Source organism: Lagenorhynchus albirostris, chromosome 16 (genome assembly GCF_949774975.1).
Source record: "Lagenorhynchus albirostris chromosome 16, mLagAlb1.1, whole genome shotgun sequence".
NCBI lineage: Eukaryota > Metazoa > Chordata > Mammalia > Artiodactyla > Delphinidae > Lagenorhynchus > Lagenorhynchus albirostris.
In genome coordinates, this window is record NC_083110.1 from 54,227,928 (window position 1) to 54,255,841 (window position 27,914).

The following is a 27,914-nucleotide window of genomic DNA, read 5'->3' on the forward strand; positions in this document are numbered from 1 at the left end:
TATTACTTGTATTCTGCCTGTTTTACAGGATTGTTTCTCACATTACCAAATGTGTGACTGAGCCTCTGATAAAATTAATGATGATTAGCTGACTTGAAATGATTGACCAAATATATAGTCCTATAAGATCAATGATGTAGGACCTCTCTGGCGGTCCAGAGTTTGACTCCGTGCTTTCGTAAGCCAGAAAGAGAAAAACAAATATCATATATTAACACGTATATGTGGAATCTAGAAAAATGGTACAGATAAACCTATTTGCAGGGCAGGAACAGAGACGCAGACGTAGAGAATGGACATGAGGACACAGGGGGAGAAGGAGAGGGTGGGACGAATTGGGAGATTAGGAATGACATATATACATCACTAGGATGTGTGACTGAGGAGCTTGGATGCTTTATTGTAAACTTCCAAACAAGGGCCAGCAATCGGAATCTAAGGGCGGGGCTGGGCTGGTAAGAGCAGAAGGAGTGTCTGACCCGGGGCTGGCTCCTGGAGCATGCGCAGTCTTCACAGAAAGTGATCAGCGAAAAGTGCTGAGGACGCTATTGCGTAGGCATGGTTTCTGATTGGCTACCGTTCGCCCGCGAGGGGTCGTGTCTACTCGTCGCCAAGTAAACAGGGAAGGTAGGGGCGGGGCCAAAGAGGCGTCGGGACCTGGTTGGCCCGGGGAGGGTTGGGGGTTTCGCGGATTGGTCCCAGCCGGGATCTCAGCTGTGCGAAGCGCACCGGGTCCTGGAGCCCGCGGCCTGAGGGATGGACGAGACTAGTCCACTCGTGTCCCCTGAGCGGGCCCAACCTCCGGACTACACCTTTCCGTCCGCCTCGGCCGCTCACTTTCCGCAGGTGCCGGGAGGCGCGGTCCGCGTGGCGGCGGTGGCCGGCCCGGCCCCCTCTCCGCAGGGCTCGCCAGGCCACGACCGGGAGCGGCAGCCACTGCTGGATCGGGCCCGGGGCGCGGCGGCCCAGTGTCAAACCCAAACCGTGGCGGCGCAGGCCCAAGCCCTGGCCGCCCAGGCCGCGGCGGCCGCGCACGCCGCGCAGGCCCACCGCGAGCGGAACGAGTTCCCGGAGGACCCCGAGTTCGAGGCGGTGGTGCGGCAGGCCGAGGTGGCCATCGAGCGTTGCATCTTCCCCGAGCGCATCTACCAGGGCTCCAGCGGAAGCTACTTCGTCAAGGACCCTCAGGGGGTGAGAGCGGGCTGGGGACCGCGACCGCCGGCATCGGGGAGGGTGGGCCTGTCCGGGGAAGTTTGAGGGTTCGCACAGCCAGAGGGAGAACGGGGGTTTGAAAGGATAAGAAATGGAGAAACTTCACAGTGCAGAGCCCCTTGGCAGGATTTTGGAATTCTACTGAGGACTGGAGACGGATAAGCTGTCCGGAATGAAGAAATAAATCAGAACTTATTTGGTAGGGGAAGAGTGAGCGGAGAATGAAAAGAGGAAATTGACCAGATACAGGCGGGGGGCCCTGCGGTGTGATGGGGCAGTCGGCCTCTGGACAGAGACGCGCGGGGAGATGCTGCTTTCTAGTAGGTTCCTTATTCGGCCACTGACGTACTGTTTTGAGCTTTGAGCCCGTCCTTTCTTTTTGGACTGAACCAGTGTTGTCGCTGTTCATTGAGGAGGACGGGTGACCCATCAGGGGCTCTGAGGGTTCATTCCCAGCCTTCTCTGTTGTGGGGACGTCTCCTGCCACCAACCCAGGCCCCTTATTGGCAGACGTTTGTTGTAAGAGTGGGTGGACTCATCAGTTTCATTTGTCCTGGTTATTGCTCACTTCTGGGAAATTGTTCAAATCCTTCTTGTGGCTCCTCAGTTTAGAATGTGAAGTTTGAGAAACATGGGACTGTCAGCTACTTTTTACTTTCATTTCTCACCCAGGACTGTCAGCAGTTTGCTTTTTTAACAAAGGCGGAATGTTTGTTTGACCTTTATTTTGCCCCTTGTATGTGTTTAAAGGGGGATGGGATGGGGCATGGAGTGACCAGGGCAGCTGAAAAGTGACCTTTATTCTTTTGATAACCATAGGAGAATTTAAGACATTTAGATCAAACTAGAGGTATCTTTGGAATATCAATGAGTCAAAAAAAAAATCAAATCTTCCCTGTTAAAGTTCTCAGATGGACCAGAATGGTTTATTGGGAAAATGTATTATTGTTATGCTTATTAAAATGATGGGTATCAGAGCTCCCTCACATTTTCTCTGCATCTCTCTTGTGTGAACTCTTGAGATGGGTGGTGTGTTCTTTTGGCAGGAGTGCTGTGTGGCCAGGATGGACTGTGACTTGTAGCTCTTGGTTAGGTTGATTGAAGGATTCAGTTAATTCTCCCAGATGTTGTTGTCCCTGAATTATCACCAAGAACCAGAGAGCAATTCTGCCATCAAATCAGTTAACATAAACTGAGACGGGGGAAAGCTTTGAGAGTAGTAAGTCTTTCAAATAAGGGAGCAGTGAGTTAAATCGAAAGCTCAAACAGGAACCATCACTTGTAGAAGAAAAGAAAGGTGGGTGTCCTGAGGTTTAAATGTTAGAAAGATGTTTTCATCTTTTTTATTTAGGAACCAGAGTGAGATCTAAGACATGAATGGATTTTATTTTATTTTGTAGTTGTTTGCTTGTTGGCTGATGTAAGAATGGGCTAAGATTATCTTTGTTAGGTATAGAAGCAGGAGGAAGGTTTTTGTTTTTCTTTCATGACACTGTTACAGCTCCACTGTAACATTGGAAGTGTGTCAGGTCAGCAGAGAAGTGTTCTGGTGCTCTGACAGGTGGGAGTAATATGATCTCTCAATTCTACCTGGCAGGTAAAGTACTACCACCTCAGTACATAGGCCACAGAGAATGACACACTATGGGTATGCTTCTTGGTGATTTGCAGGATCTTAGTCTCTCAAATTTCCTGGCCACTGTCCTTTCTTAGAGGGGAAGTCAAGACACATATGACTGGATAAAACTTATTAGTGTAACCATCCTGTTCACACTGAGGAAAATGTGGTTCAGAGCAGAGGATCACTTCCTAACTGCTATGGTGGGTTATACTGGACCACAGACTCACTGTAGTTAGTTTTGTCATCTTTGGCCCTGCTGCAAATGTGTTTAACTATTTTATTTAAAAATACGTAGATAGCATTTACTGTATGCCAGGTACTATTTAAAATGCTTTACAAATAATAATTCACTTAGTACTCATAACACCTTCAGGGGTAGGTACTATTATTGCCCCCACAGATGATGACACTGAGGCACACAGTATACCTAATTTGCCCAGGGTGTCACAGCTGTTAAGTAGGAGGCAGGATTCAGACCCAGGCAGACTGGCTCCAGAGTTCATGCTCCTAACTACTATGTCCTGCTGCCTCAGAGTTAGTCATCTGAATCTCTGGTTTCTCTTTTCAGCTACCATATTGGTTAAGACTAAATTTGGCTGTGTGTGACAGAAAATTTAAAATAATAGTAACTTGAATAAAAGTACATTTGACTCTCCTAAAAGAAGTCTACAGACTGCTCAGAGCTGGGATGGCATTTTCCTTTATCATGGATGCAGTATGAACAATATGCATCCAACCGTCCGGCTGGTCAGCCATCCCTAGCATGTGGCTTCCACTTCGTGATCCAAGATGGCTGCTCAAACTGCAGACATCTTGCCTGCTTTTCAGCCAGTTGGAAGAAGGAGAGGGAGAGGAAGAGGGAGAGGATGCCCTTTCCCTGTAGGACGTTTCCTAGAAGTTGCACCAGACTCTTCTCCTTACATTCCATCGTCCAGAACTTAGCTGCAGTAGTGGCTGGGAACTGTAGTCTTTATTTTGCCCAGCTAAAAATCAGGGACCTGTGTCTAAGGAAGAAGAGGGAACAGAGATTGGGGGAACCAGCAGTTTCTGCCACAGGTACTTTGGAGCTGGACAGTCTGAAAAGTTCTTAAAGATAACAGCCCTGATTCCATTTCCCATTGTAGGGTGGTTCCTTCCTCAGGATGAGCAAGTAAGGGACCTGGAACAGTAAGATGGAAAATGCTAGATCAGGAGTCATGGTAGAGTGCTCATATTACCCTCCTCATCTACATACATCCTTGTGCTTCAGGTCTCATGCTCAATCATCTACGAAAGTATTTTTTGAGAATTTTCTGTTTTGAGAGGCTAGTAATTCTAGGTGTTCATGTTGCCAAAACATAGAACAGCATGTGATTGACTAGTTTATTGGGAGGAGTAAATGAGATACCACACATGAAAGCCCCTGGCCTAATTCCTGGTGCTTAGCAGGAGTTCAGAGTGTTTTGTTTCGTTTTTAAGTTACATGCCCACTGACCTCTGGATTAAGCTTTCTTGGATACGTGGCACTGAATAAAGCAAAAGTAGTATAATTCTGAGATGATCCTTTCATATTGAGAATAGTAATTCATTAGATAATGCTCATTGGTGTTTGTGACACAATTCTACAGATACTGCTCACATGTTCTAGGAGCTTGGCCTTGTATCAGTAATTTTCAACCTTTTAAAAATACTTCATTCACCAAGAGTTTGTCATGAAAACAGTACAGTATTATTTTCCATTTTTCAAATATAAAATTATGTTGTAATATTGAATGTGTTTCTTCTAACCACCTGTGCCCTACAGGAAATTTTGATGTCCTAACATTCGGTTGAGAATGACACTAATAGCCAAATAAAGAATAAAGATCTCAAACAGAGTAACTTATTTATTACTAAAATGTTAAGACACAGTCATGTTTGTATACCATATATAGGTGTAGTTCTGGAGATTTTTAAGCATCATCTACCATCTGTTATAGGGAGCTGTCCCAGGCTACAAGTTGTAATGGATGAGGCAGGTTGGGTTGAAGGCAGTGGATAGGAAAATAAATACAGGCTGAATCTCTTTTATTACATTCTACTTACAGCCCATCTTCTTTCAGGGTCTCATATATTTGGAGTAGTCCATCCCTCTCTTTTGTAAAAGTGAACTTGTAAATAAGGCTTCTCTACCTAAATAGCTAAGTCAAAGAATGCTGTTTCCATCCAACCTCTACAGAATACAGACTTGCCTTTTTCACTTTCATTTCCTTATGAGTGTACAGCAGAGATTTCCAGAGGTCTCATGTTGTATGATATTGAAACAGATTGAATTTTAAAGATGTGAGAATACAGTTGTCTTTTATTGGGCCAAACATTAGAGATTTGCAAAATGTAAAACAATGCCAGTCTTCTCACTAAATGTTTTTTAAAATATAGTTATTTCTCATAAAAACATGTCACTTATGTTAACATGTAATAGGCTTATTTTTATGATTAGGTGAATTAATAAATAGTTTTAACATTTTAGTTTTAATTTCTAGTATAGCAAATATAGATTTTACCCATGTATATAAAAGCTTTTGGGGTCTTCAATAGTTTTTAAGAGTTTAAAGGGGCCTTGAAACCAAAAAGTTTGAGAACCGTCCACTTTGTGTTTACCAAACTTAAAAAAAACAGTTTATTATGCGTTATTTTTGCATATTTCACTGCATAGTATGAGTGATGTGCTTGAACTGTGTTAGATTTTAGCACAGCATAGTACCCTCCTCCGTGGGGCTGCTGCATAGATATAGGAAACCCTTTTGGGTTCCAGGTTTCAGTAACTGGTTGCGGGTCTGGCACCAGCCAGTGAGTGGCCCCTTGCTTCCTTGTGCAGTGCTGTTTTTATCCCCAAGTTCATGGATTGCTGCTACTTGAGCTACCTGCACTTTAACCCCTTTATTAAAAGGGGTTTTAGTAAGTGGGTGTTAAGGGAGGGTGTTTTTAAAATATTGACATCAAACTGAAGCTTTCTCCTAAATGTAATAAAGGAATTGAAAGTATATTAAAGAAGAGAAAGGTTGGTGAAACAAATTAGGCAGTAGTTATTTTCTTTCTCAACCAAATATTGGTGGGTGGCTTTAGAATTTGTTTTCTATGAATTAGGAGAATATTCTTGAGTATTCTGTAACACAGTTGATTATTTGACGTTAACATTAGCTTTGGAAATTAGGCCAGAGGCTGCTTTATGTGTCTGTCTAGGAAACCCACAGAGTGCTGATGCACTGTCTTATAAGAACTAGGTACTGAGCAAATGTTGGCAGAATTGAATTGAACTGAGGCAACGCTTAGTCCTGAAAGGCACTTGTCTCCCCTTCTGTCTGAATGTCCTTCTGTTCCTCCATCCTTCCCACCCTACCATTCCCCTATTTGTCCATTCCAGGCATTATTATTTAATGAAACTCTTGTAATACTGAGAGAACCATGATTACTAATGCTTTTAGAGTCAACAAAATGCTTTCTGATTCTCCTTATGGTGGAAGGAAATTGAGAAGTTTGAGAGGTCAGTCTATAAAAGATGCTTGGCTGCAATGTTGGCCTTCAAGTTCTGCTTTCTTTTCTTTTCTTTCTTTTTTTTTTTTCCGGCTGCACCGTGTGGCTTTCGGGACCTTAGTTTCCCGACCAGGGATCAGACCTGTGCCCCCTGCAGTGGAAGTGCAGAGTCCTAACCCCTGGATTGCCAGGGAATTCCCAAGTTCTGCTTTCTTTAAGTGGAAGTATTTAAGCCTTAGCCCTGTTATTTTTCAGCCTCACTAATAGTAGGAATGTCTTGGTTTCCCTTTCATTGGGGACCAGCTTGCAGAACTCCACATTGTGCCTCAGTTGAACTGACTGGTGGGTTCTGGGATGGGCCTCAAGTTGTACTGTGGTTTCACTGCCCAGGTTCCAGAGAGTTACATTGGAGTCATCAGTCATTCTCTGTATGGTAAGCCACTTACTACTGCTGCTGTGTGATTCAGAGCCCAGGGTTCCAGGGGTACAGAGACAGAGAGGACGATTGCTAAAATAGGCCTCTTCCTAGCCACTTTAGATAAGAATGTAATTCTGAAGACTTAGAATATGAATATATGCATTTGACTTTTTCTGGTGAATAAGTAAGTTTGTTTATCGTTAAGAATAAACTGATTCTTTTGGAGGAGGAAAGTTCTGTATTTCTCTTGCCCTCTCAAATCCTTGCAAGGCTTCTTGAAGGGACTGTCCTCAAGATTGACCAGTTATTGTTTTAGACATGTGCCTAGCCAGTTCCTAATATGAGTACTTAATGCAGTCAGGTGGATTTGTGTTTTTTGCTGTGACCAGCCATTCAGGAAGTGACACCCACAGGAAAATGACTTATGACCTAGACTAGCTTGAGTTGGCTGTGGGGTAAGGGGAGAGGGAGAGTCATATGATATAAAGATGAATCACTTGAATAGCATATTTACTTTACTTTTCTTCCTTTGAAAGTACCAGCTTGGGGACTGGAAGGAATGACATAAATATAAAACCACCTCAGAGGGCTGACTGGCTTGGGGAGGAAACCTTCAGGAGGGAAGGCCTTAGTTTCTAGATTGCAGCAGCATCCCATAGGTCCAAGGATCTTTGAGGATTAAGTTACTGTCTGCTAGAGAAGATGGATCTTAATCTTTGTGGCCTCTCATGTCCTGATCTCTTGCCTATCAGAATTACTTAAAAGAAACCCATTCTAACTAGGTAGCAGATCCTTTTTCCTGCTGTGATTTTTCTCTTCCATTGCTTTCTTAGTTTGTCATTCCTAAACTTTTTTAAGGTTTGTTAACACGCGGAGGGGGTGGGTGTGGAATAGTAAGGCCGATAGAGGAAGCTACCATTGATGAAAGAACTTTCTTAACCTCATTCTATAAGAACTTTCTTAACCTCATTCTATAAGAAATTCTACTAATTTCCTTTCAGCTGATACTTTTTTGAGTCTTTCCATAATTGATGCAGAACAACAGTATGTATGAGTGTACCTTAGAAGTTGGGGTTTGATGGTGTTAAAATCTGTTGTACCGTATATACCAGACTTGGCATCTTCTCTGGCCTCAGCCCTTTCTGGCAGGGGGTTTCTCAGCTGCTCGTGTGAGCTGGTGTCTTCCCCTTACAAGCTGGGGGAGAAGCCAGTGTCTAACTGTACATAGGGATTGTCTGCCTATGCCCTCTCATTTCTTTCTAGATTCCTGCTGACCTGGTCTGTGAGCTACTTTAATCAACTTGCCTTTAACATCCTCTTTTTCTTTTGTCTCTGTAGAAAATCATTGCTGTTTTCAAACCCAAGAATGAAGAGCCGTATGGGCATCTTAATCCTAAGTGGACCAAGTGGCTGCAAAAGCTGTGCTGTCCCTGCTGCTTTGGCCGTGACTGCCTTGTCCTCAACCAGGGCTATCTCTCAGAGGCAGGGGCCAGCCTGGTGGACCAAAAACTGGAACTCAACATTGTACCCCGTACAAAGGTTAGTCTCCAGGAAGCCTTACTGCCTGGCCAGAGTTTTCCTGGACCTAAGCCCTGCTACGTGTTAGTGGGACTGCTAGATCCAGTGACAGCTATTTGTGCCCTGAGTCTAGGGTTCTCAGCCCTTTTTTTTGGTGGGGGTGGTAGGTTTCAGCTCATGGTTTGATCATGTGATGAAAGCTATCCTGAGAAGGATACACATAAATTTTCTGCACACAGTTTCAGGAAGTTCACTGACCTGATGCACATGTATGGACTCCCTGGGTCTTTGGATCCCACGTAACCCCAAGCTGGTTAGAAACCTAGCTACTTTTGTAGCTTACTCTGTTAGATTTCTGAGCTATTCCAGGATTTAGATACAGTCTAGAATGGACTAGCTGATGTCAGCTAAGCACTAATGCAAGGTATGCCAAGGAGGACTCTAGGATTGGCTGAGGGTTAGAGTAAAGGTCTGGCCTGAACACCTACAGGGAACTGACATGAAATTCTCCTCACCCATCTTTATGCTATGGAATTCTGGTACTTGTCTGAACATAACAAAATCGGGTTCCCAGATCCAGGCAATTCCACACTTAGAATGGATTTGTACATACCTTGTATGTGTTATAGACTTAGCTGAGGTTCTATTGAAGGGTCTGGACCATACCCGCCCCCTGCCCCCTCGCCCCCTCGCCTCTTGCAAAAACATGCTTTAATATAGAATTTATTGCATACAATTTCAGGAAGTTTACTGACACTAGGTTAAGAACCCCTGTACTACAGGGTGTCTCATGAAACCTTCCAAGGGTTCTGAGGGGAAGAAATCTGCTTGTCAGCATATGAACATCTAAGGACACGTCGTCACTCATTTAGTGTGTGGCTCCCTGAGATTTAGTAACAATTTAAGGGGGAACTCTGATCTGATGCTTTAAGGCTGCAGGGGCATCTTTGTATCTCTGGGTCTTAATCCTCTTTGAAAATCTGATAAAAGCTATAAATCTTGTTCCCACAAAAAATACATATATTTTCAATTATTGCATATAATTTCAGGAGGATGGTTCATAGACAAGTTGAAGTCTACCCTTTGACTCATAGGATCTAGATTAAAAACCCCTGCTTAAGGTTTTCTTTGCCGGTTTAGATAGCAGGCTGTGGGCAAAGAGCCTGATCAGCAGACAGGAGCTTCCCTTCAAATCTGTTTTTTCTGTTTTCCCAGGGTATGTTAGAAGAAAATGTGATTGTTGTGGATGTTTAATTGTGTTTGCTCCTTTGCCACCAAACTTCAAATAAGCCAACTAATTTGTTAAGGTTGTAGAAGTCAGGGACCACTTCTTGAAATTTCCTTCTTTCATTCTCAGCACCTAGCAAAGTACTATACTTAAAGTAAGCATTCCTTAAGTACCAGCGGAATCAGTGGATAGATAGCAAACCATGAAAAAACAGTAACAGAGATCCCCCAACCTCAGGCCAATGGAGAGAATGTTTGATTTTAGTTCTGGGCTTGTAGCTCCCATCTGACACCTAAGTCACTGCCTGGCCTTGTGCAGCTCATTCCTTCCCTTTATACTTAGTTCTCTCTGTGTGCGTATAGTTAAACGGCACATTGAACATCTTGTATGATAATTAAAGCCCCTAAGATCTCCTGCCTAACCTGAAATCCTCCTACTAGGCCCCTCTTAGACTCTAGAAATGCTTCTAAGTACTCCTTGCATATCACTGTAATTTCCTTTCTCTGCTAGGTAAATAACAGACCACCCATGCCCTGTGCCTGTCTGCTTTGCCTGTGCTTCTCGAGTGCAGTGCCTAAGAACCAGAGGGCTTGAGTCCAAATTCTGGTGCTGCAGCGCTTCACTGGGTGACCCTTGGGCAAGTCACCCCCACAGCCCCTGCCCATTCAGTCTCCTCACTATAAAAATAGGGACATAAAGAGGTCCTACTTGAGAGAGTGGCTATGAAGATTGCACAAGTTAATCCATGTTGAACATGTAGCCCAGCAGCTGACACAGTGTAAACACTCCATACATCTTTGCCTGTGGTATTTTTATGACTATTCTAATCATTAATGTCACATAATCCCTTTCTTCCCTATCTCTGGGCTTCCTCTTTCCCTGTTAGAGAACCTTAATGAGGACTGAGGATCCTTTACATCAAAAAATCAACAACAAAAACACTTGTCTTCCATGAGACTGAGATGAGACAGAACTTTGCAAGCTTAACATACATTTGTGAGGCTTTCCTGGTGGCGCAGTGGTTAAGAATCTGCCTGCCAATGCAGGGGACACAGGTTCGAGCCCTGGTCCGGGAAGATCCCACATGCCGCGGAGCAGCTAAGCCCGTGTGCCACAACTACTAAGCCTGTGCTCTAGAGCCCGCGAGCTACAACTACTGAGCCTGCGCTCCTAGAGCCCATGCTCCGCAGCAAGAGAAGCCGCAACAAGAGAAGCCACTGCACTGAGAATCCCATGCACCACAATGGAGAGTGGCCCCCGCTCAAAGCAACTAGAGAAAGTCCATGCACAGCAACGAAGACCCCCCAATGCAGCCAAAAATAAATAAATAAATAATGCTAAAACAAAACAAACAAGCCAAAGAAACCCACATATATTTGCAAGCTTTACATTACAGCTGTTGGACAATAGTAAGAGGAGATCTCTCCCCTCCCTCCGTCCCCACCCTTGTGATAGGATTCTATCCAGTTGATCAGAGCATCTGTCACTATGGAAACGGGGCTCACGCTGAGATGGAGCTTCAAGCAGTAAGGCTGTAATTCTCACTCGATCACTATCTCTGCTCTCTGTTCCTGCAAGGTTTCAGGTTGTGATAGTTTCATTAGTCATAGGGGAAGAGTGGTTTGTTACAAAAATTGATCGAAAATAAATCTCATGGGGGGAAAGGGTGGTTTATGGCTTGAGAGCCAGTGTTTTCACCATGGAAGCTGGCAAGGTAGTCTTAGGAAAGCCTTTTTTCCCCTTTATTCCTGTGCCTGTGTTTCCAGATTTGTAAGGCAGAGAGTGCTAACCTACAGTACTTTGCACATCTGTTTTAGGTACTCTGTTAAAACTGGATGGATGGATGGATGGATGGGAGGAAGGGAATTATTTTATGCTGTCTCTGAGATTTCGGGGGCAAAATAATTAGTTATTTGTAATGAATTTTGCAAGGCTTAGGAAAAGAAAGAATTTTCTTATAAATTTGATTTTAGGTATTTATATGGTAAAACTCACTTATAGCTATCTCTGAAAGAAGCTCGTAACTTATTCATTCATTCACTTAATAAATGAGCATGTGCCAGGCACTGTGTTAGGTACTAGGGATGCTAATGTAAATAAGATGTTCTCATCCACCCCACATTTCTTTAGTCTTAAGAAACAAGTTAGGTATACAAATGGATAATCACGAGACAGTGTGATAAGTGTGATAATGGACACACATATGGATTATGGATTACAGTGATATCACTGCAGTTTGACAATCAAGTGTAATATTGGTGGCCTATTAAAAAAATTTTTTTGAATAGGTTATGCATGCATCTAGTGCAAAAATTACAGTAAACAAAGAAGAGTAATTCAGCCTCTCTCCCACCCCTGTCTTCCAGCCACTTGGTTTCCTTCCTCAGAGGCAGCTGTTATTACTAGTTTCTTGTGTAATATTCTAGATACAGTCTATGTAAATATATAGCAACTCACTAAAAATTAAAACCAATTTTAATATTTGTTTAATTTTTGAATGTAAATAATTGTACATAGTACAGAGTTCAACAGGAAATAAAAGGGTATAGAGTAAATTGCAATTTGTTTTTATTTGGAGAGAAAATAGGCACTGGGCCATCTTCTCCTAACCCAGGAGGTAGCTGTAGTGGTCAGGGTAATTCATGCTAGCTGCTGTAACAACCCCTGAATTGCAGTGGTTTAACACAGTAGGAGTTTATTTCTTGCTCACATCAAGACCCATGCTAGTTAGGCAGCTCTCCTAGATCCCATGTCACTCCAGGTAGCGGCAAGAGATCTGGGATCTTTCCATGATGTGGTTTTGCCAGCTCAGCTTCATTTCCAGCTGCACAGATTGGGGAACGTGAGCTAAAGATCATGGGAAATTTTAGGGGCCAGGCCTGGAAGTAGTGGGCATACATCACTTTGTCAACATTCTCTTGGCCTGAACTAGTCATATACTCTATTCTGGCAGCTAGAAAGGCTGAGAAATGCATTCCTTCTATGTGCGGAAGAGGAACAGTGTTGGTGAGCATCTAGCTATTCTCTGCCATAGTGGTATAGTTCCTTAAATTTGACTCTAACCTAGGTGTCTCTTCTATTTCCACTGTAGGTAGTATACCTGGCCAGTGAGACCTTCAACTATAGTGCCATTGACCGAGTGAAGTCCAGGGGCAAGCGGCTTGCGCTGGAAAAAGTGCCAAAAGTTGGACAGCGGTTTAACCGCATCGGGCTACCGCCAAAGGTATAGACTGCGCCTAGGTGGCTTACCAAAGGTGATGATTTATAGTGGCATAATCATCCAAGTGATGAAGCAAGGTGTCAACAGACTTATCTATGGACTTTTGAATAGTCTGCCGGGAGGCTTCTGTCTTGCTCATTTCTGTTAAGGGCCTAAGGTTTGAGGAATAATTCTCCAAAGAGACCCTAACTTTCACACTTTACTCCTCTGGACCATTTAGCTGGGCTTCTTGAATTTGGATGAGCAATTACTGTCACAACCCTTTCCTGATATAAACTCCACAGGGCCTTAGTGGGTACCTGGCTTACTCCTGGGATCTTTGCACTTGGGCTGTAAGGAAATACCTTTATTCTTCCTTTTTGATTGCAGGTTGGTTCATTCCAGCTCTTTGTTGAAGGGTACAAAGATGCAGACTACTGGCTACGTCGTTTTGAAGCAGAACCTCTCCCTGAGAACACTAACCGGCAACTACTGCTACAGTTTGAGCGGTTAGTGGTGCTGGATTACATCATCCGCAACACTGGTGAGCAGCTGTGGGTGGTCCTGTGCCCTGTGCCAGACTGTGATGAGGCACGGGGGAGACCTGGAGGCTTGCAGAGCTTAGTATCAGAGTACCCTATCAGGATGAGTTTAGTCTAAGACATAAGGGTTATGCACATTTGGAGAGGGGCTTGAAAATACTTTTCCTAGACAAGCCTTGTTCAGGCACATCATGTGTAGTTATCAGGAGGGGTGAGTATTTATGTTTTATCTTTGCCTCTTTCCCGGTCCTAGACAGAAGACACTTTGGCTCTTCCAAAGCAACGTGAAGAGTGTTCTTATCCTTGATCTCTAGTCATTCATGGTAGCCCAGTCTATCACAGGACAGTTTTGTCTTTAAGTACCTCATCTAAGTGGACTTATACAGCATTTTCATTCTCTGGCTGGCTTATTCACTTAGCATAATGTCCTCAAAGTTCATTCATATTGTAGGCTGTGTCAGAATTTCTTTCCTTTTTAAGGCTGAATACTAGTCCATTGTGTGTATATACCACATTTCACTCATCCATTAATCTGTCTACAGAAACTTGCTTCGTGGTTGCTTCCACGTTTTAGCTATTGTGAATAATTCTGCTATGAACGTGGGTGTACAAATATCTTTGAAACCCTGCTTTCTGTTCTTTTGAGTGTATACCCAGAAGTGGAATTGCTGTACCATATGGTAATTCTATGTTGAGAATTTTTTTAGGAACCGCCGTACTGTTTTCCATAGCAGGTGCACCATTTTACATTCCCATCAGCAGTGCACAAGAGTTCCAATTTGTCCACATCTTCACCATCACTTGTTATTTTCTGTTTTTTTGATAGTAGCCATCCTAATAGGTATGAGGTGGTATCTCATTGTAGTTTTGATTTGCATTTCCCTAATGATTAGTGATCTTGAACATCTTTTCATGTGCTTTTTGGCCATTTGTGTTTCTTCTTTGGAGAAATGTCTGTTCAAGTCCTTTGCCCATCTTTGAATCGGGTTGTTTTATTTTTGTTGAGTTGTAGGAGTTCTTTATATATTCTGGATATTAATCCCTTATCAGATACATGACTTGCAACTATTTCTTCCCATTCTGTGGGTTGCCTTTTTGTTCTGTTGATAGTGTCTTTTGATGCAATTAATTGAAAATTTTTCATGAAGTATTATTTTTCCTTTTTTTAATCTATGCCTTTCGTGTCATATCTAAGAAATCACTGCCAAATCCAATGTCATGAAGCTTTGCCCTATGTTTTCTTCTATGAATTTTATAGTTTTAGGTCTTAGATTTAGGTCATGAATCCATTTTGAGTTAATTTTTGTATATGGTGTTAGGTAAGGATCCAGCTTCATTCTTGTGTATATAGATATCCAGTTTTCCCAGCACCATTTGTTGAAAATACGGTCTTTTCCCTATTGAATGGTCTTCCTATCCTTGTCAAAAATTGTTTGATCATAAATGCAAAGGTTTATTTCTAGAGTCTCTATTCTAGTCCATTGGTGTGTCTTTATGCCAGTACCACACTGTTTTGATTACTATAGCTTCGTAGTAAGTTTTGTAGTAAGTTTGAAAGTTTTGGAGGAAATGTGAGTCCTCCAACTTTGATCCTTTTCTGGATTGTTTTGGCTATTTGGGGTCCCTTGAGATTCAATATGAATTTTAGGGTGAGCTTTTCTATTTCTGCAAAAAAGATCATTGGGATTTTTATAGAATTGCATTAAATTTCTAGGTTGCTTCACTTCAAGTAGTATTGATGTCTTAACAATATTAAGTCTTCCATTCTATGAACATAGGGTGTCTTTCCATTTATTTATGTCTTCTTTAATTTCTTTCAGCAATGTTTTGTAGTGTTCATTATGCAAGTCTTTCACCTCCTTGGTAAACTAATTTCTAAGTATTTTATTCTTTTTGATGCTATTGTAAATGGATTTCTTTCTTTCTTTCTTTTTTAAAATAATTATTTATTTATTTGGCTGCGCTGGGTCTTAGTTGTGGCACATGGGATCTTTGTTGCAGCATGTGGGATCTTTTAGTTGCAGCGTGCGGGATCTAGTTCCCTGACCAGAGATCGAATCTGGGCCCCCTGCATTGGGAGCACAGAGTCTTTTTTTTCTGTTTTTGTTTTTGGCTGCATTGGGTCTTCATTGCTGCACACAGGCTTTCTCTAGTTGCGGCGAGTGGAGGCTATTCTTCATTGCGGTATGTGGCCTTTTCATTGCAGCGGCTCCTCTTGTTGCGGAGCACAGGCTCTCGGCGTGCAGGCTTCATTAGTTGCGGTGCGTGGGCTTGGTAGTTGTGGCTCGCGGGCTCTAGAGCGCAGGCTCAGTAGTTGTGGTGCACGGGCTTAGTTGCTCTGCAGCATGTGGGATCTTCCCGGACCAGGGCTTGAACCTGTGTCCCCTGCATTGGCAGGCGGATTCTTAACCACTGCGCTACCAGGGAAGTCCCTGGATTTGTTTCTTAATTTCCTTTTTTGAATTGTTCATTGTTATTGAATAGAAATACAACTGATTTTTGCGGTCGACTTGGTATCCTGATACTTTTGCTGAGTTTATTTATTGGTTTTAACAGTTTTTTGTGGAATCTTTAGGGTTTTCTACATATAAGATCATATCATCTACAAACAGAGATAATTTTACCTTTTTATTTCCAGTTTGGATGCCTTTTACTTCTTTTTCTTGCATAATGCTCTGGTCTTTCAGTACTATGTTGAATAGAAATGGTAAAAGTGGGCATTTTTGCTTTGTTCGGGATCTTAGAAGAAGAGCTTTTGGTCTTTCACCACTGAGTATGATGTTTGCTGTGGGTTTTTCATGTATGACTTTTATTATTTTGAGGTACTAGTCTGCTGGTGATTAATTTCCTATTTTTTGTTTGTCTGAAAATATCTTTATTTCAGCTTCATTTTTGAGGAATATTTTTGCTGGGTATAGAATTTGGGATTGGCAATTATTTTCTTTTAGCAGTATTTAAAAAACATTCCGTTATCTTCTTGCTCCCATGGTTTCTGTGGAGAAGTAGGTCGTCCATATTACTGTTGCCTTTTCGAATGTAATCTGTCTTTTTCTCTAGATTTTTTTGAGATTTACTCTGTGTTTGGTTTTCAACATTTTTACTGTGATATACCTAGGTATATTTTCCTTTGTATATACAGGCTTCCTTGAATCTATAGTTTGATATGTTTTGTCACTTTTGGAAAATTCTCAGCTATTGTCTCTTTAAATATTACTTCTGCCCATTTTTCTCTCTGTTCCTTCTGGGACTCCAAATTATATGTTGTTAGATATACATTCATGTATATATCTTTTTTCCTGGGTGCTTTATTCTGGTTTATTTCTTGTGCTCTGTCTTTCAAATCACTACTTTCTTTAGCACAATCTGCTATTAAACTTATCTATTGAGTTCTTAATTTTGTTAACTGTATTTTTCATTTTTTGAATTTTTATTTGATTCTTTTTATAGATTCCTGTTTTCTGCTGATGTTCTTAATCTTGCCTTTTATCTTCTTAACCATATTAAGGATTTTACCTTGAACATTTCAGAGTCTATATGTTCATTATTTGGGGCCCCTGTAGATTTGGTTTTAATTTTCTTTTGTTTTTCTTGTTTTTATTTGTGTCATGTTGTCTCTTTGTATACCTCGTTATTTTTAATTGTCAGATATTGTATATCAGAAATTATAGAAACATTTGGAGGCCTGAGATGTTGGTATAAATCCTGTCTGGAAAGAGATGTTTGCTTTTGGCAAGCAGCTAGGGTCATCAGCAACCCAGGATCACTTTAACTTCAGGTATTGCTGGGAAATTCTGCTTACTTCCAGGGTTGTAGCCTTTCAGGTTTCAGCCAAAAGCATGGGTGATTTATCAGGGTTCCCCCACCTTATCCATCATCAGGCTACAACTTTGTCTCTCTGGGTCCCCAGCGCTATTAGAACACTGTTCTACCTCGCAGCCACCTCTTCCCAAGTCAGCAGGTGCTGTAAGAGAAAAGAAGTCACGAATGCTGGACTCCCCTCTCTGGATTACCTTTTTCTCCCAGATCATGACACTTTAACTCTTAAGGGTCTTATAAAATCTCCAGTGCCTTCAAGAGATTTAAAAATATTTTATCCAGGGACTTCCCTGGCGGTCCAGTGGTTAGAACTCCACGCTTCCACTGCAGGGGGAGTGGGTTCAATCCCTGGTCAGGGAACTAAGATCCCATGTGGCGTGGCCCATAAATAAATAAATAAATAAGAATAAAAATATTTTATCTGTTTTTTGTAGTTATACTTAGTAGGATGATTGGTCCCCAAGTGTCCAGAGTATCTAGTTCATCATTGCTGAAAGTGAAAATCACCCCAGTTTTTTTTGGCGATACACGGGCATCTCACTGTTGTGGCCTCTCCCGTTGCGGAGCACAGGCTCTGGACGCACAGGCTTAGCGGCCATGGCTCATGGGCCCAGCTGCTCCATGGCATGTGGGATCCTCCCGGACCGGGGCATGAACCCGCGTCCCCTGCATCGGCAGGTGGACTCTCAACCACTGCACCACCAGGGAAGCCCTACTCCAGTTTTTTCTACTAACTTCATATTTCTGTTCACAGATCGAGGCAATGACAACTGGCTGATTAAATATGACTGTCCAATGGATAGTGCTAGCTCTCGGGTAAGTGGTTGATCTATATCTTGAAGGAGAGGATGAGGTGTAGTATATGCATAATATGAAAGCATGTAGTGGGGTGATATTTAGGTCACATAAGTTCAGAGGAATCATGATAGCACATGTCTTTAAAATTGATAGGTTAATATTTGGAAGAGCTTTTCTCAATTTGTTTTTTAAGGAATATCCTGCTAATGATAGGGATAGACTGAAGAAAAGTACAAATAAGCTTGGAACATATTACATACTTTGTGCCTTTTTTGGAGATTCACATTGCATAGTAGCACAGTAAAGGTCTGAGAAATAGTGCGTTAGTGCACCTGTGTGATTTTGTTTGGCTCAGTGATTTCTAAACCTTTTGACCATGGAATACTTTTCTCACAAGAATACAATACCACAGAACATCAGTTTAGAAAAAGCTGCTTCCTGCAACTTTCTTTACCCTCTCATTGCTTTTATACTCCACCACACTTCCCCATCCCTGTTCAATCTGCACATTTAAAAAAATTAGCAGGAAGGCTACCTGGAGAAGGAGAGTGAGGTTGGCTTTTATTCTTTATAGTGTTTTTTTTTTCTTCCAGCTTTATTGAGATATGATTGACATATAATATTGTGCAAGTTTAAGATGTACAATGTGATGATTTGATGTATATATTGCAAAATGTTTACCACAGTAAGATTAGTTAACACATCCTCGTAGTGTTTTTACTTCCTTTTGTAATAGTGGTTCTCAAATTCTGTACATCAGAATCACCTGAAGAGCTTACTAAAAATAGTACAGATTCGGGGGACTTCCCTGGCGGTCCAGTGGTTAGGACTGTGTGCTTCCAGTGCAAGTGGTGCGGGTTCACTCCCTGGTTGGGAAACTAAGATACTACACACTGTGCAGAGTGGCCAAAAAAAAAAGTACAGATTTTATTGGGTTGGCCAAAAAGTTCACTCGGGTTTTTCCGTAAGATAAGTACAAGCCTTTCCTCCATTAGGTCTGGGGTAAAACTGAGGATTTCACACCTTAAATAAGGTATCCCAGAGGATTCTGATGCAGGCATCCTGGACCCACATGCCCTGTTCCTGTGGTGGCACTAGTTAACCTGAACATGGAGCCAAGTAGACAGTCATGGGAATGTCTGACATGGGCTGCTGTCACAGGCAGTCTGCTCCGCTCTCTCTGCATTCAGCTCTCGTCCTTTTCCTTTTAATGTATCACTGAAGCAGGGGAACAGACTCCCTTATGCAAGAGCAGCCAGCTGTTATCTTCCATGGTTCCGTTATCTTACTAGAAAATGTGGTCACCACCACTGAAGTGGCATCTGAGTCAAGTTCCACACCAAGGGACCTTGGCTGACTGATAATTGACTTTTCTTTCTTTTTTTTTTTATACTCGCAGGATTCTCACTGCCTTTCCCTAGGAGGAATGGCTTATAGTTATCTTTTGTTATTGTCATTTCCCATGTTACCAAGGACTGTGGCAACTCTTGGGGAAGGGCACCTTTTCTAAGATAAGAAAGGGACTCCAGGAATCTTGAATTAGCCAAGTCAAAGTGCCATGAATGTATTAAGTCAGGTAACAATATAGAAACCAGTTCAGAGGTTGAGTAAGGACCGATGCCTGAGGAGGTTGAGATGGGATGCTTTGCTGCTATTTTAAAGGGCCTGGGGCAGGTGGGACTCAATAAATATTTAATCTTCCCTTGCTCTTCAGGACACAGACTGGGTGGTGGTGAAGGAGCCTGTTATCAAGGTGGCTGCCATAGACAATGGGCTGGCTTTCCCCCTGAAACATCCTGACTCCTGGAGGGCGTGTAAGTCTTAAGACCGCTATGGTCTGGCTCTTTTCTTGCTCAGTCTCAGTTTTCTTATGTGTGCAATGAAGATAATAATTCCTCTATCACAGGATTGTTCTAAGAATTAATGAAATAATGCAGCTCATGCACTTGAGCACAATGGCTGGCACATGGCAACTACTCCATAATGTAAGCTATTATAATTTTTACCTTACATTATTCCCATTTGAAGCACAGAGTTGAGTTTTTGCATCTCTGCTTTGCATTTTTCTTATTCTTTCTGAGGACTGTCTTATCATAATTTATTCTATTTGTGTTTCTAAATACAAGCTGCTGTCAGTGTTCATGTCTTCCATGTTACATCTTAGAAAGTCATATAATGTCTGGGAAAGAGCACAGGCTCAGGGATTAGGCAGACCTGGGTTTGAAGCCCAGTTTCTCCACTTACTGTGTAACCTTTAGGGTTAACAGCCCCTATAACTTTTTTGTTGTTTTTTTTTTTTTTTGCGGTACGCGGGCCTCTCACCGTTGTGGCCTCTCCCGTTGCGGAGCACAGGCTCCGGACGCGCAGGCTCAGCAGCCATGGCTCACGGGCCTAGCCGCTCCCGTGGCATGTGGGATCTTCCTGGACTGGGGCACGAACTCGTGTCCCCTGCATTGGCAGGCGGACTCTCAACCACTGCGCCACCAGGGAAGCCCCCCTATAACTTCTATTTTCTGTTGTGTTTCAAATAAGAGCAGTATCCTACTTTTGCCAGTGCTCTGATAGGTGGAGGACATAGATGGGCAGGGATTTTTTCAACACCAGCTTTGCTTTTGACTTTTCCTCTTTTCAGATCCTTTTTACTGGGCCTGGTTGCCCCAGGCAAAAGTCCCATTCTCTCAGGAGATCAAAGATCTGATTCTTCCAAAGATATCAGACCCTAACTTCGTCAAGGACTTGGAGGAGGACCTATATGAACTCTTCAAGGTTAGCCCTGGGAACCTCAGCCTTATAACCATATAGAAGAAAGAATTCCAGTGGTTTTTCTAATTGGTCCTGATACAAGCCCAAAGAGAATGGAAACACCCTTCTGGCTTGTGTTAGCCAATGAAGAGCAAGATTCCCCCCTGTGGACAGCAAGACCTGGTTTGAGTTGGTTTGAAAAAAAATTGGCAGCTGTGATGAATCACACTGGCTTGTGTCCTTTGTGTCATGTGGCTGCAGTGTATCTGCAGAGCTCTCATTTTCAAATGGAGCACTAGCACCTGAAGTTCTCTAGAGTTAATAATGAGACTGAGGACAAAATAGTTACTTGTTCTCTATTTCCCCATCTGTGAAACAGGGAGTTCTTGGGGTGGTGGTTAATTTCACTAAGTCTCTGAAGCTTCATGTAGGTTCTCTTTATTAGAAAGTTTCTAACTGGGGGAGGAGAACGGGTTCTTCTGAGGGATTCATGCAGGTTCCATCTCCTTCTGCCCTTCTTTTGCAGAAAGATCCTGGATTCGATAGGGGCCAGTTCCATAAGCAGATTGCTGTCATGCGGGGACAGGTAAGCCTGGGACATCCTCCTGGTGTCATCCCTGGGATCTCTCTGAGAGGGTTTTATGCTCATGTTGAGTAAATGTGTAAAGCTTGTATTTTAAACCCATTTTAGTCTATGCCATACATATTTGTAACTCTCCGTTAACACCTGAGGGGGAAAGGTAGCCATCCCAAATCTGCCACCTCTTCCATGGTATCTGGTGCTTGGTGAAGCACTTACTATGTGCTTAGCTCTGTGCCCCTTGCTGGATAGTTCATTGGTAAATTTACCTGGTGGTCTGTGTCCTCAAGTTGTGCAACGCAGCCTTGTGCCTTGGTGGTCAAGAGCTAGGCTCCGGAGTCAGACTGCTGCTTGACCATTCCCAGCATTATGGCCTTGGGCAGGAGTCTCTGCTTCCTTGTTTATAAAATGGGACAGTAATCATACTTTGCATAGTTGGCCAGAGGATTACATAAGATAATGTGTATCAAGTGTTTAGTAAAAACAATGCCTGGCACATGGTAAGCACTCAGATGCTGGTCATGGTTATAAGTTTTGTTGTTATAGTTACAAGCCATATTATTTCTTTTTTCTCCACTTCACCTTCAAAGAGAACCAAGGAAACCCCCAGGGTGTTGTTGACTTTCCAAAGCATAGTAAAGAATAGCTTGAAAATTGTCTAAAAACTCTGTAGGACACTGACATTCTGCTTATCACTTTGAAGTCTTAAAGATAGCTGGGATGGCTTAGTGGTTAGGGCACAAACTGGTCAGAGTGCCTGGTTTGAATCCTGGCTCTGCCATTTACTAGCTATGAGGTCTTGGTTGAGTTACTTAATCTCTCCTTCTTTTAGTTTCTCCATCTGTAACATGGGATTAATAACAGCACCTACTTCGTTGGGTTATTATGAGATAAATCATTGAAAACAGTTGGAGTAGTGCTGGTGTACTGAAGTACTCAATATGGGTTAGCTATTTTGATTATGACTTTGTATACAGCTTCTCACATCTTTGAAGGACAAGAGGGTGTTCTCGGTCATAATTATACATTTACCTCTTTCTTCCATTTAGCAAAAGGCTTCTGGTGAGAGCAACTCTTGAGCTTACCAAGCCCATCTTCTCTAGATATGGGACAGACAGGTTTTAAGAGCTGCAGTTATTATAGCTGCCTGAATACCATAACATGGTCTTCCTACATTTCCCAAATAATGTAAGGGCCCAGTTAGGCTGGCAGAATTTGTAGAAACCTTAAAAGCCACGTGATGTCGTCTGGTATTATGGAACTCAGCATAAAGGAACAAACTTCTCAAGTTTATGTAGGCTGTACCTCTGTCCCTATTGTAGTTTCTTCTCTACTCCCTTCCCAACTCCAGTCTCTTGCCAACATCATAGCAATCTTCCTCTCATGATATTTAGTTAGGACCATTATCTAGAGTAGCAAAAGGCAGGGTGGGGGCGTGGATTGAGAGAGTGCAATCTTAGCTTTCTTTCCAACTTGTGCTCTTAATGTCCTTTGAGGGCCTGTGGCATCTTACAACCTAGAGTGCCTCCCTCTGAAACCATAAGTTTCCATGAGCGTCCAGCTCCTCCTCCTAGCATGCAGGTGAAAGGAAGGCACCACCTTCTACCTACCTGAGCTGTAATCACAGAGTGGGCTGTACAATGGCCCAGAGTCAAAGGTGAAGAATGAGGAACCCCTAGAGAGATGGAGTTGGGGGATAGAAGTTGTTCCGCACCATAAAGGCTTCTAACCAGGAGTTAGATAAAGAATGCAGGGTCTGAGGGAAAGCTTCTTTAGATAACATTTTCAAAGACAGTATTTCTTTTTTGGCATTATGTGCCTGCTATAAATTTTTCTTCAACTTTTTAATTTGAAACACTTCAAACCTCAGTAAAATTGAAAGAATGAGTGGAGGTCTTCTAGACTTCACCAATTGTTACATTTAGTTAGCCACGTTTGCTTTATCTTATTTCTCTAAATATTATCTATCTGAATAGTATCTATCTCTATATATCTATATAATTTCTCTCTTTAATGTATCTATATAATTTGTCTGTCTCCATAGATAGATAGATTTTGTTTGTTTGTTTTTGGCCAAATCTTTTGAAAGTAAGTTGTAGACAGTTTGACATTTTACCCCATTTTAAACATGCTGGAAAGGTGGCTTCTAACCCAAAGAACCAAAGAAAGCACAGGGAGACCCAGCCAGGGCAGGTGTGAACTCCTGTCTCTTAAGTTGGGCGGGTCTCCTGCACAATTCACTCTGATTCCATTTGAAGCTCCTTTTAGTTCTCTGGCCTGATCTTGTACTCAAGGGTCTTCGAAGCAGTGTAGGGTGCTGGCAATACCTAAACAATGAAGTAAAAAAGAAATTAATTACTGGTAGGATCAACTTCTCACTTCTGACCTCTGTTCCAGGTGAATCTCTGCCTCTTTTGGGGCAGCACTTGTAGGCCAAGGATATTTATGGCTTGAGGCCTGTGTGATATGGGGGTGCCGCCTAGCTTCCCCTCCCATGTGTCTGGCCTGGCTGTGAAAATCTTCAACATCCAGTGGTTTAAAGAAGGCTGTCATAGGACAACTTCAGCTTTTGTATTGTCCTACCAGAGACGATAAATGGTGATGACTATGATTTTGACAAGGGGAAGAAAATGTGTTCCTTTGGACACATATCTGAAATACATGTAAAATACAGACAAAAACTGGAAAGGAGCTGAATGCACTGTGGCATCTTGGAACAGAAAAAGAACAGTATTGGAAAAGCTAATGAAATCCGAATTAAGCCTGGAGTGTGGTTAATACTAATGTTCCAATGTTGATTTCCTAGTTTTGGTAAATGTACCACTGTTATATAAGATGATAAAATTAGGAGAAATTGGGTAAATGGTACATAGAAACTGTCTGTACTATCTTTGTAACTTTTCAGTAAGTATAAAATTATTCCAAAGTAAAAGTTTTATTTAAAAAAAAGATGATGAAAAGACAGCATGAGAGGGACAATTCAACTGAAATGGCTTTTTTTTTTGTTTAATACATGGTCTTTGTAGGAAAATCAGAAAATAAGGATAAACAAAAATCACCCTATCTCTAGGTCACCTTCCTTGACCCAGAGATAATCACTGCCAACTTCCAGACATTTTTTCTCTGTAGATAAGTAGATAAGAAAATAAAGGTGGAGTCACACTATAATACTGGTTCCTTATCTCCTTTCTTTTCCATCTAAGACATTGTGATCAGTTTTCCATGCCAAGAGAATATATTTTTTAACTGCTTGTTTCTAATCCCTTAAGTTATTAGCTGATCCCATACTCTCAGGTATTTATATCATTTTCACTGTTACAAACAATACTGCACTGTATTGATTGAAACTAAGTGTTTTGTGCATGTCAGTGATTGTTCCCTTAGTCATTAAAAATGGAGTTGCTGAGTCAGAGGGCCTGGTCACTTTTAAGCCTTTATGTTCCACTTGCCTTTCTGAAAAACTGTCCCACGATCCAGTCCCACAGCCGCGTCTCTGAACTCTCCCCAGCTGAGTCGTCATCGTCGTCTTCTGTATCTTTACTAACTAGAAGGGCAAAAAAATAGGAGGTATTTGTTTTCATTTGTATTTTTTCAACAAGTAGAGAGGTTTCCATTTTCTGTATATTGCCCACTTATATTCTTACTTTAGTAAATAGTCTGTTGGTACAATTTTCCATTAGTGTATTGTTTATTTTTGTTTTGATTCATAGGAGCACTCTATCTGCAGGTCTCCCTTCAGAGGCAGACCAGAATGCCTAGGCTTTGCCCTCACTGATCTCATTTTTCCCACTGCAGATCCTAAATCTGACCCAGGCCCTGAAAGACAACAAGAGTCCCCTGCACCTCGTCCAGATGCCACCCGTGATTGTCGAGACGGCCCGTTCCCACCAGCGATCTGCTAGCGAGTCCTACACACAGAGCTTTCAGAGTCGGAAGCCCTTCTTTTCATGGTGGTAGCCCCAGAGGCAGACAAAGGCACATTGTCTGAGACTTGGCCTGGGAGAAAGCCTGGGGAGCAGGTTACAGGAAGAGCCAGAGAAGCCGGCGGAGATCAGTGCCCTTAAGAGCCCTCCCTGTCTGCTCACCACCCCCTCAGAGCTTTCCCAAGCACAGGGAGAAGCACAATCAGAAGGACAGTGTGTGCTGTTGGGCCCTTCTGAGAGCTGGCGTAGGGGGGCTGGCGCTCCGTGCAAGTAGTCCAGATGCCCGGGAAGGAGCATCTCCCTTCCAGCATCTCCTGGGGGAAGGCTGGGAAACTCCCTTCCCTTCCTGACACCCTGCTCTGTAGCTATTCCTCATTATATTCTGCATCAGAAAAAACCAAATACAAATTTAAATATAAAACCCAGGCAGAATCCCAGAACCTCTTATAGCAGAAAACCTCTGATCCAGACCTAAATTTGCATGGGCCCAGACATCCAGGTGTCTCACAGTTCCTTACCCCCACGGACCAAGGCAGCTAGGTGACTCGCAGTGCTGGGACAGACAGAAGCCACACTTCCTTTTGGTTTTCTGCCAAGTCTTCTTCCCCTTCTCCTCCCACTGGTGCAATAGGCTGACTCCAGACACGATTCTCACAGTGGGGAGACTTTTGCTCTAGAACTCCCAGCAGTTTTACAGTGATGGTATAGATCACCTCTGCTCCCTTCCCTGCTGGGGACCCAACCCCTTTAGTCTAGGCCTGTAGGTTGCTTGTCACTCAGGCAAAGGCAGGAGGGAGGAAGTTGACTCCCTAGCATGCAAATGTGATCCATGCCACCTGGGTATATGCTGGGAACTGTAATGGTCTATGGGTGAACTTATCCGAGCCTTGCTTCCTTAGTCCTTGGCCGTAGCCAAAGGTAACAAACTCTCCCAGTCTGCTAATTTGTTCCTGTTGTTTTAGATGTTTTGTTCTCAACTCTTGAGTTAGTGCTTCAGTTCTGGGTTCTGGAGTGGCTCTCGATGAGGGTTCTGGGGTGGGTCTCAGCACATAAGAGGACAGGATATTAGGTCCTTGGACTTCTTTTTCCGCTACCACTGTTGCTTGCTGGAGGTAACAGGACTTGTGTTCCGCCTCCTGGTTGGCAGCTTCCCTTTGCTCCCCCACTTCTTGTTCCAGGCCAGTTTTTCCATGGCTTCTTGAGAAAGGCAGGGCCCTAAGGAGAGAGGCCTTCACACTGCCCCCCAGTGGCTGCCCAACCCAGTGTGCATCTTCTTGCTTCCGTGTCTCTCTTCCCTCAGCTGTCCCCCTTACCAGCTGTCCGAGCCCTTTCTACACCAAAGCAAAGAATGGCCTCAGGGGGGAGTAAAGAGGGTGCCACCCGTGGCTGTGGGGCAGCCCTGTGCTACTGGACGTTTCAAGTTTCCAGCGTCCTGCGATTGGTCAATCAGCTTTGGAAAGAAACTATCTCGAAGGTTTGAAGAACAACCAAAGAAAGGGAGCAAGGACTATGGCTGTGTTCCCTCTGCTTGCCTAGCTCCCGCCATGCAGGAGGTGTGCAGCTCTCGTCAGCTGCGCCAGGCTGGGCACCTTCCAGTCCAGCCCCCAGGAGCCAGCTTATCCTGGGCTTCCACCCCGCTGACAGGAAGTCTCTGGAGCTGGGTACGCATGCCCTGTGGACAAGGCACAGCTCCCCACCGGCCCCAGCCCTGACAATCCCATTGAGCCGACCCCGACTTTGGCCTTAGGGATCATTTTTGCGAGAACATGGGAGCAGCAGGGCTCCCAGAGGCCGGAGAGGACCCAGGTGTGTTTAACTCTCCAGACATCTGTGTGCAAACGTGTTTGTGAAGCCCCCACCTGGGTGTTGAGAGAGCCTGAGCAGTCTAAAGAGCCCGGTGCTTCCCTCACTGAGCAGATCTGCACATTGTCCTCAGGCAGACCAGCTCTGGGATGAGAAGGAAATTGGGTCCAATGTAAGAGGGAGCTGGTCCCAGTCCTGGCAGGCCAAAGAGTATGGGGCATCCTTTCCTGGCCCACATCCGTTCTCCTTGAAGCCTGTACTCAGGTTGCCTTGAATGTGGACTTTGGGAGAGCTAGGGCCCAGAGTGCCGGGGCAGGCTTCTGGGCGGCACTCGAGGAACCGCCCGGCCCTCTGCCAGCCACAGGCCCTGTCTCCCAGTGTCAGGGAGTAGAGGCTGGGCTGTAGAGTGCTGCTGCCTCTGTACTGTTCTAATGCACTGTAGAAATTGTATGTAATGTATTTAAATCAATGCAGATGTATGAATAACAAGTCCAATTCTGACCTTTTTTGTCTAGTTTTCTTTGGTGGAAGGAAGACAAGGTAGGATGCAATTTTAAGGACAAAGAACCCTGTGTTGCCATAGAGTTACTGAGATATGGCTCCTGAGTCTCTTTTCCTCTAGCAGAGGAAGGTACAGGTCCTCATTTCCCAAAATATTTTCATAACTCATTTGACACCAACACCTGACTTGCACCTACACAGATGCAAAGCTATTTGTAATCATCATGTATCCCTTTTACTGTGAATATTTGTTGCAGAAATATTAGTGTTCTGTCATGAGATGCTCCCCCAATAGGGATTATACAGTTTTTGCAATAACTCCTTTCTAAAAGCCAAAAAAATTCTAAATTACAAAATCATCTCTCCCAAAGGTTTGGGGTAAGGAATGTGGACTGGCTTCTCTTTTTGGCCATAAGAGGGCAGCTCTGCTCTGTGTGTGCATCACTGCCCACTTGGAGCAATTTGAACCCTGGCTCCTTTAAGTGACGGATAATCAAGCAGATAGGATGGGTGTGAGGGGA

The 27,914-nt window shown here is 43.2% G+C and overlaps 1 protein-coding gene across 1 annotated transcript; it reads left to right on the forward strand.

Moving 5' to 3' along the window:
* Nucleotides 1-674: 674 nt before the first annotated feature.
* Nucleotides 675-27,393, forward strand: PI4K2A (phosphatidylinositol 4-kinase type 2 alpha). The gene is made up of 9 exons (XM_060127019.1): nucleotides 675-1,191; nucleotides 8,082-8,282; nucleotides 12,581-12,712; nucleotides 13,079-13,232; nucleotides 17,801-17,862; nucleotides 19,559-19,658; nucleotides 20,477-20,610; nucleotides 21,113-21,172; nucleotides 24,962-27,393. Exons 1-9 carry the CDS (start codon nucleotides 757-759, stop codon nucleotides 25,121-25,123), a joined length of 1,440 nt encoding a protein of 479 aa, XP_059983002.1. The 5' UTR covers nucleotides 675-756; the 3' UTR covers nucleotides 25,124-27,393.
* Nucleotides 27,394-27,914: the final 521 nt, after the last annotated feature.

Coding starts and splice junctions, on each gene's coding strand:
- PI4K2A (XM_060127019.1), top strand. CDS start 757: ATGGACGAGACTAGTCCACTCGTGTCCCCTGAGCGGGCCCAACCTCCG. Junction 1,192..8,081: donor TCGTCAAGGACCCTCAGGGG/GTGAGAGCGGGC, acceptor TTGTCTCTGTAG/AAAATCATTGCTGTTTTCAA. Junction 12,713..13,078: donor GCATCGGGCTACCGCCAAAG/GTATAGACTGCG, acceptor TTTTGATTGCAG/GTTGGTTCATTCCAGCTCTT.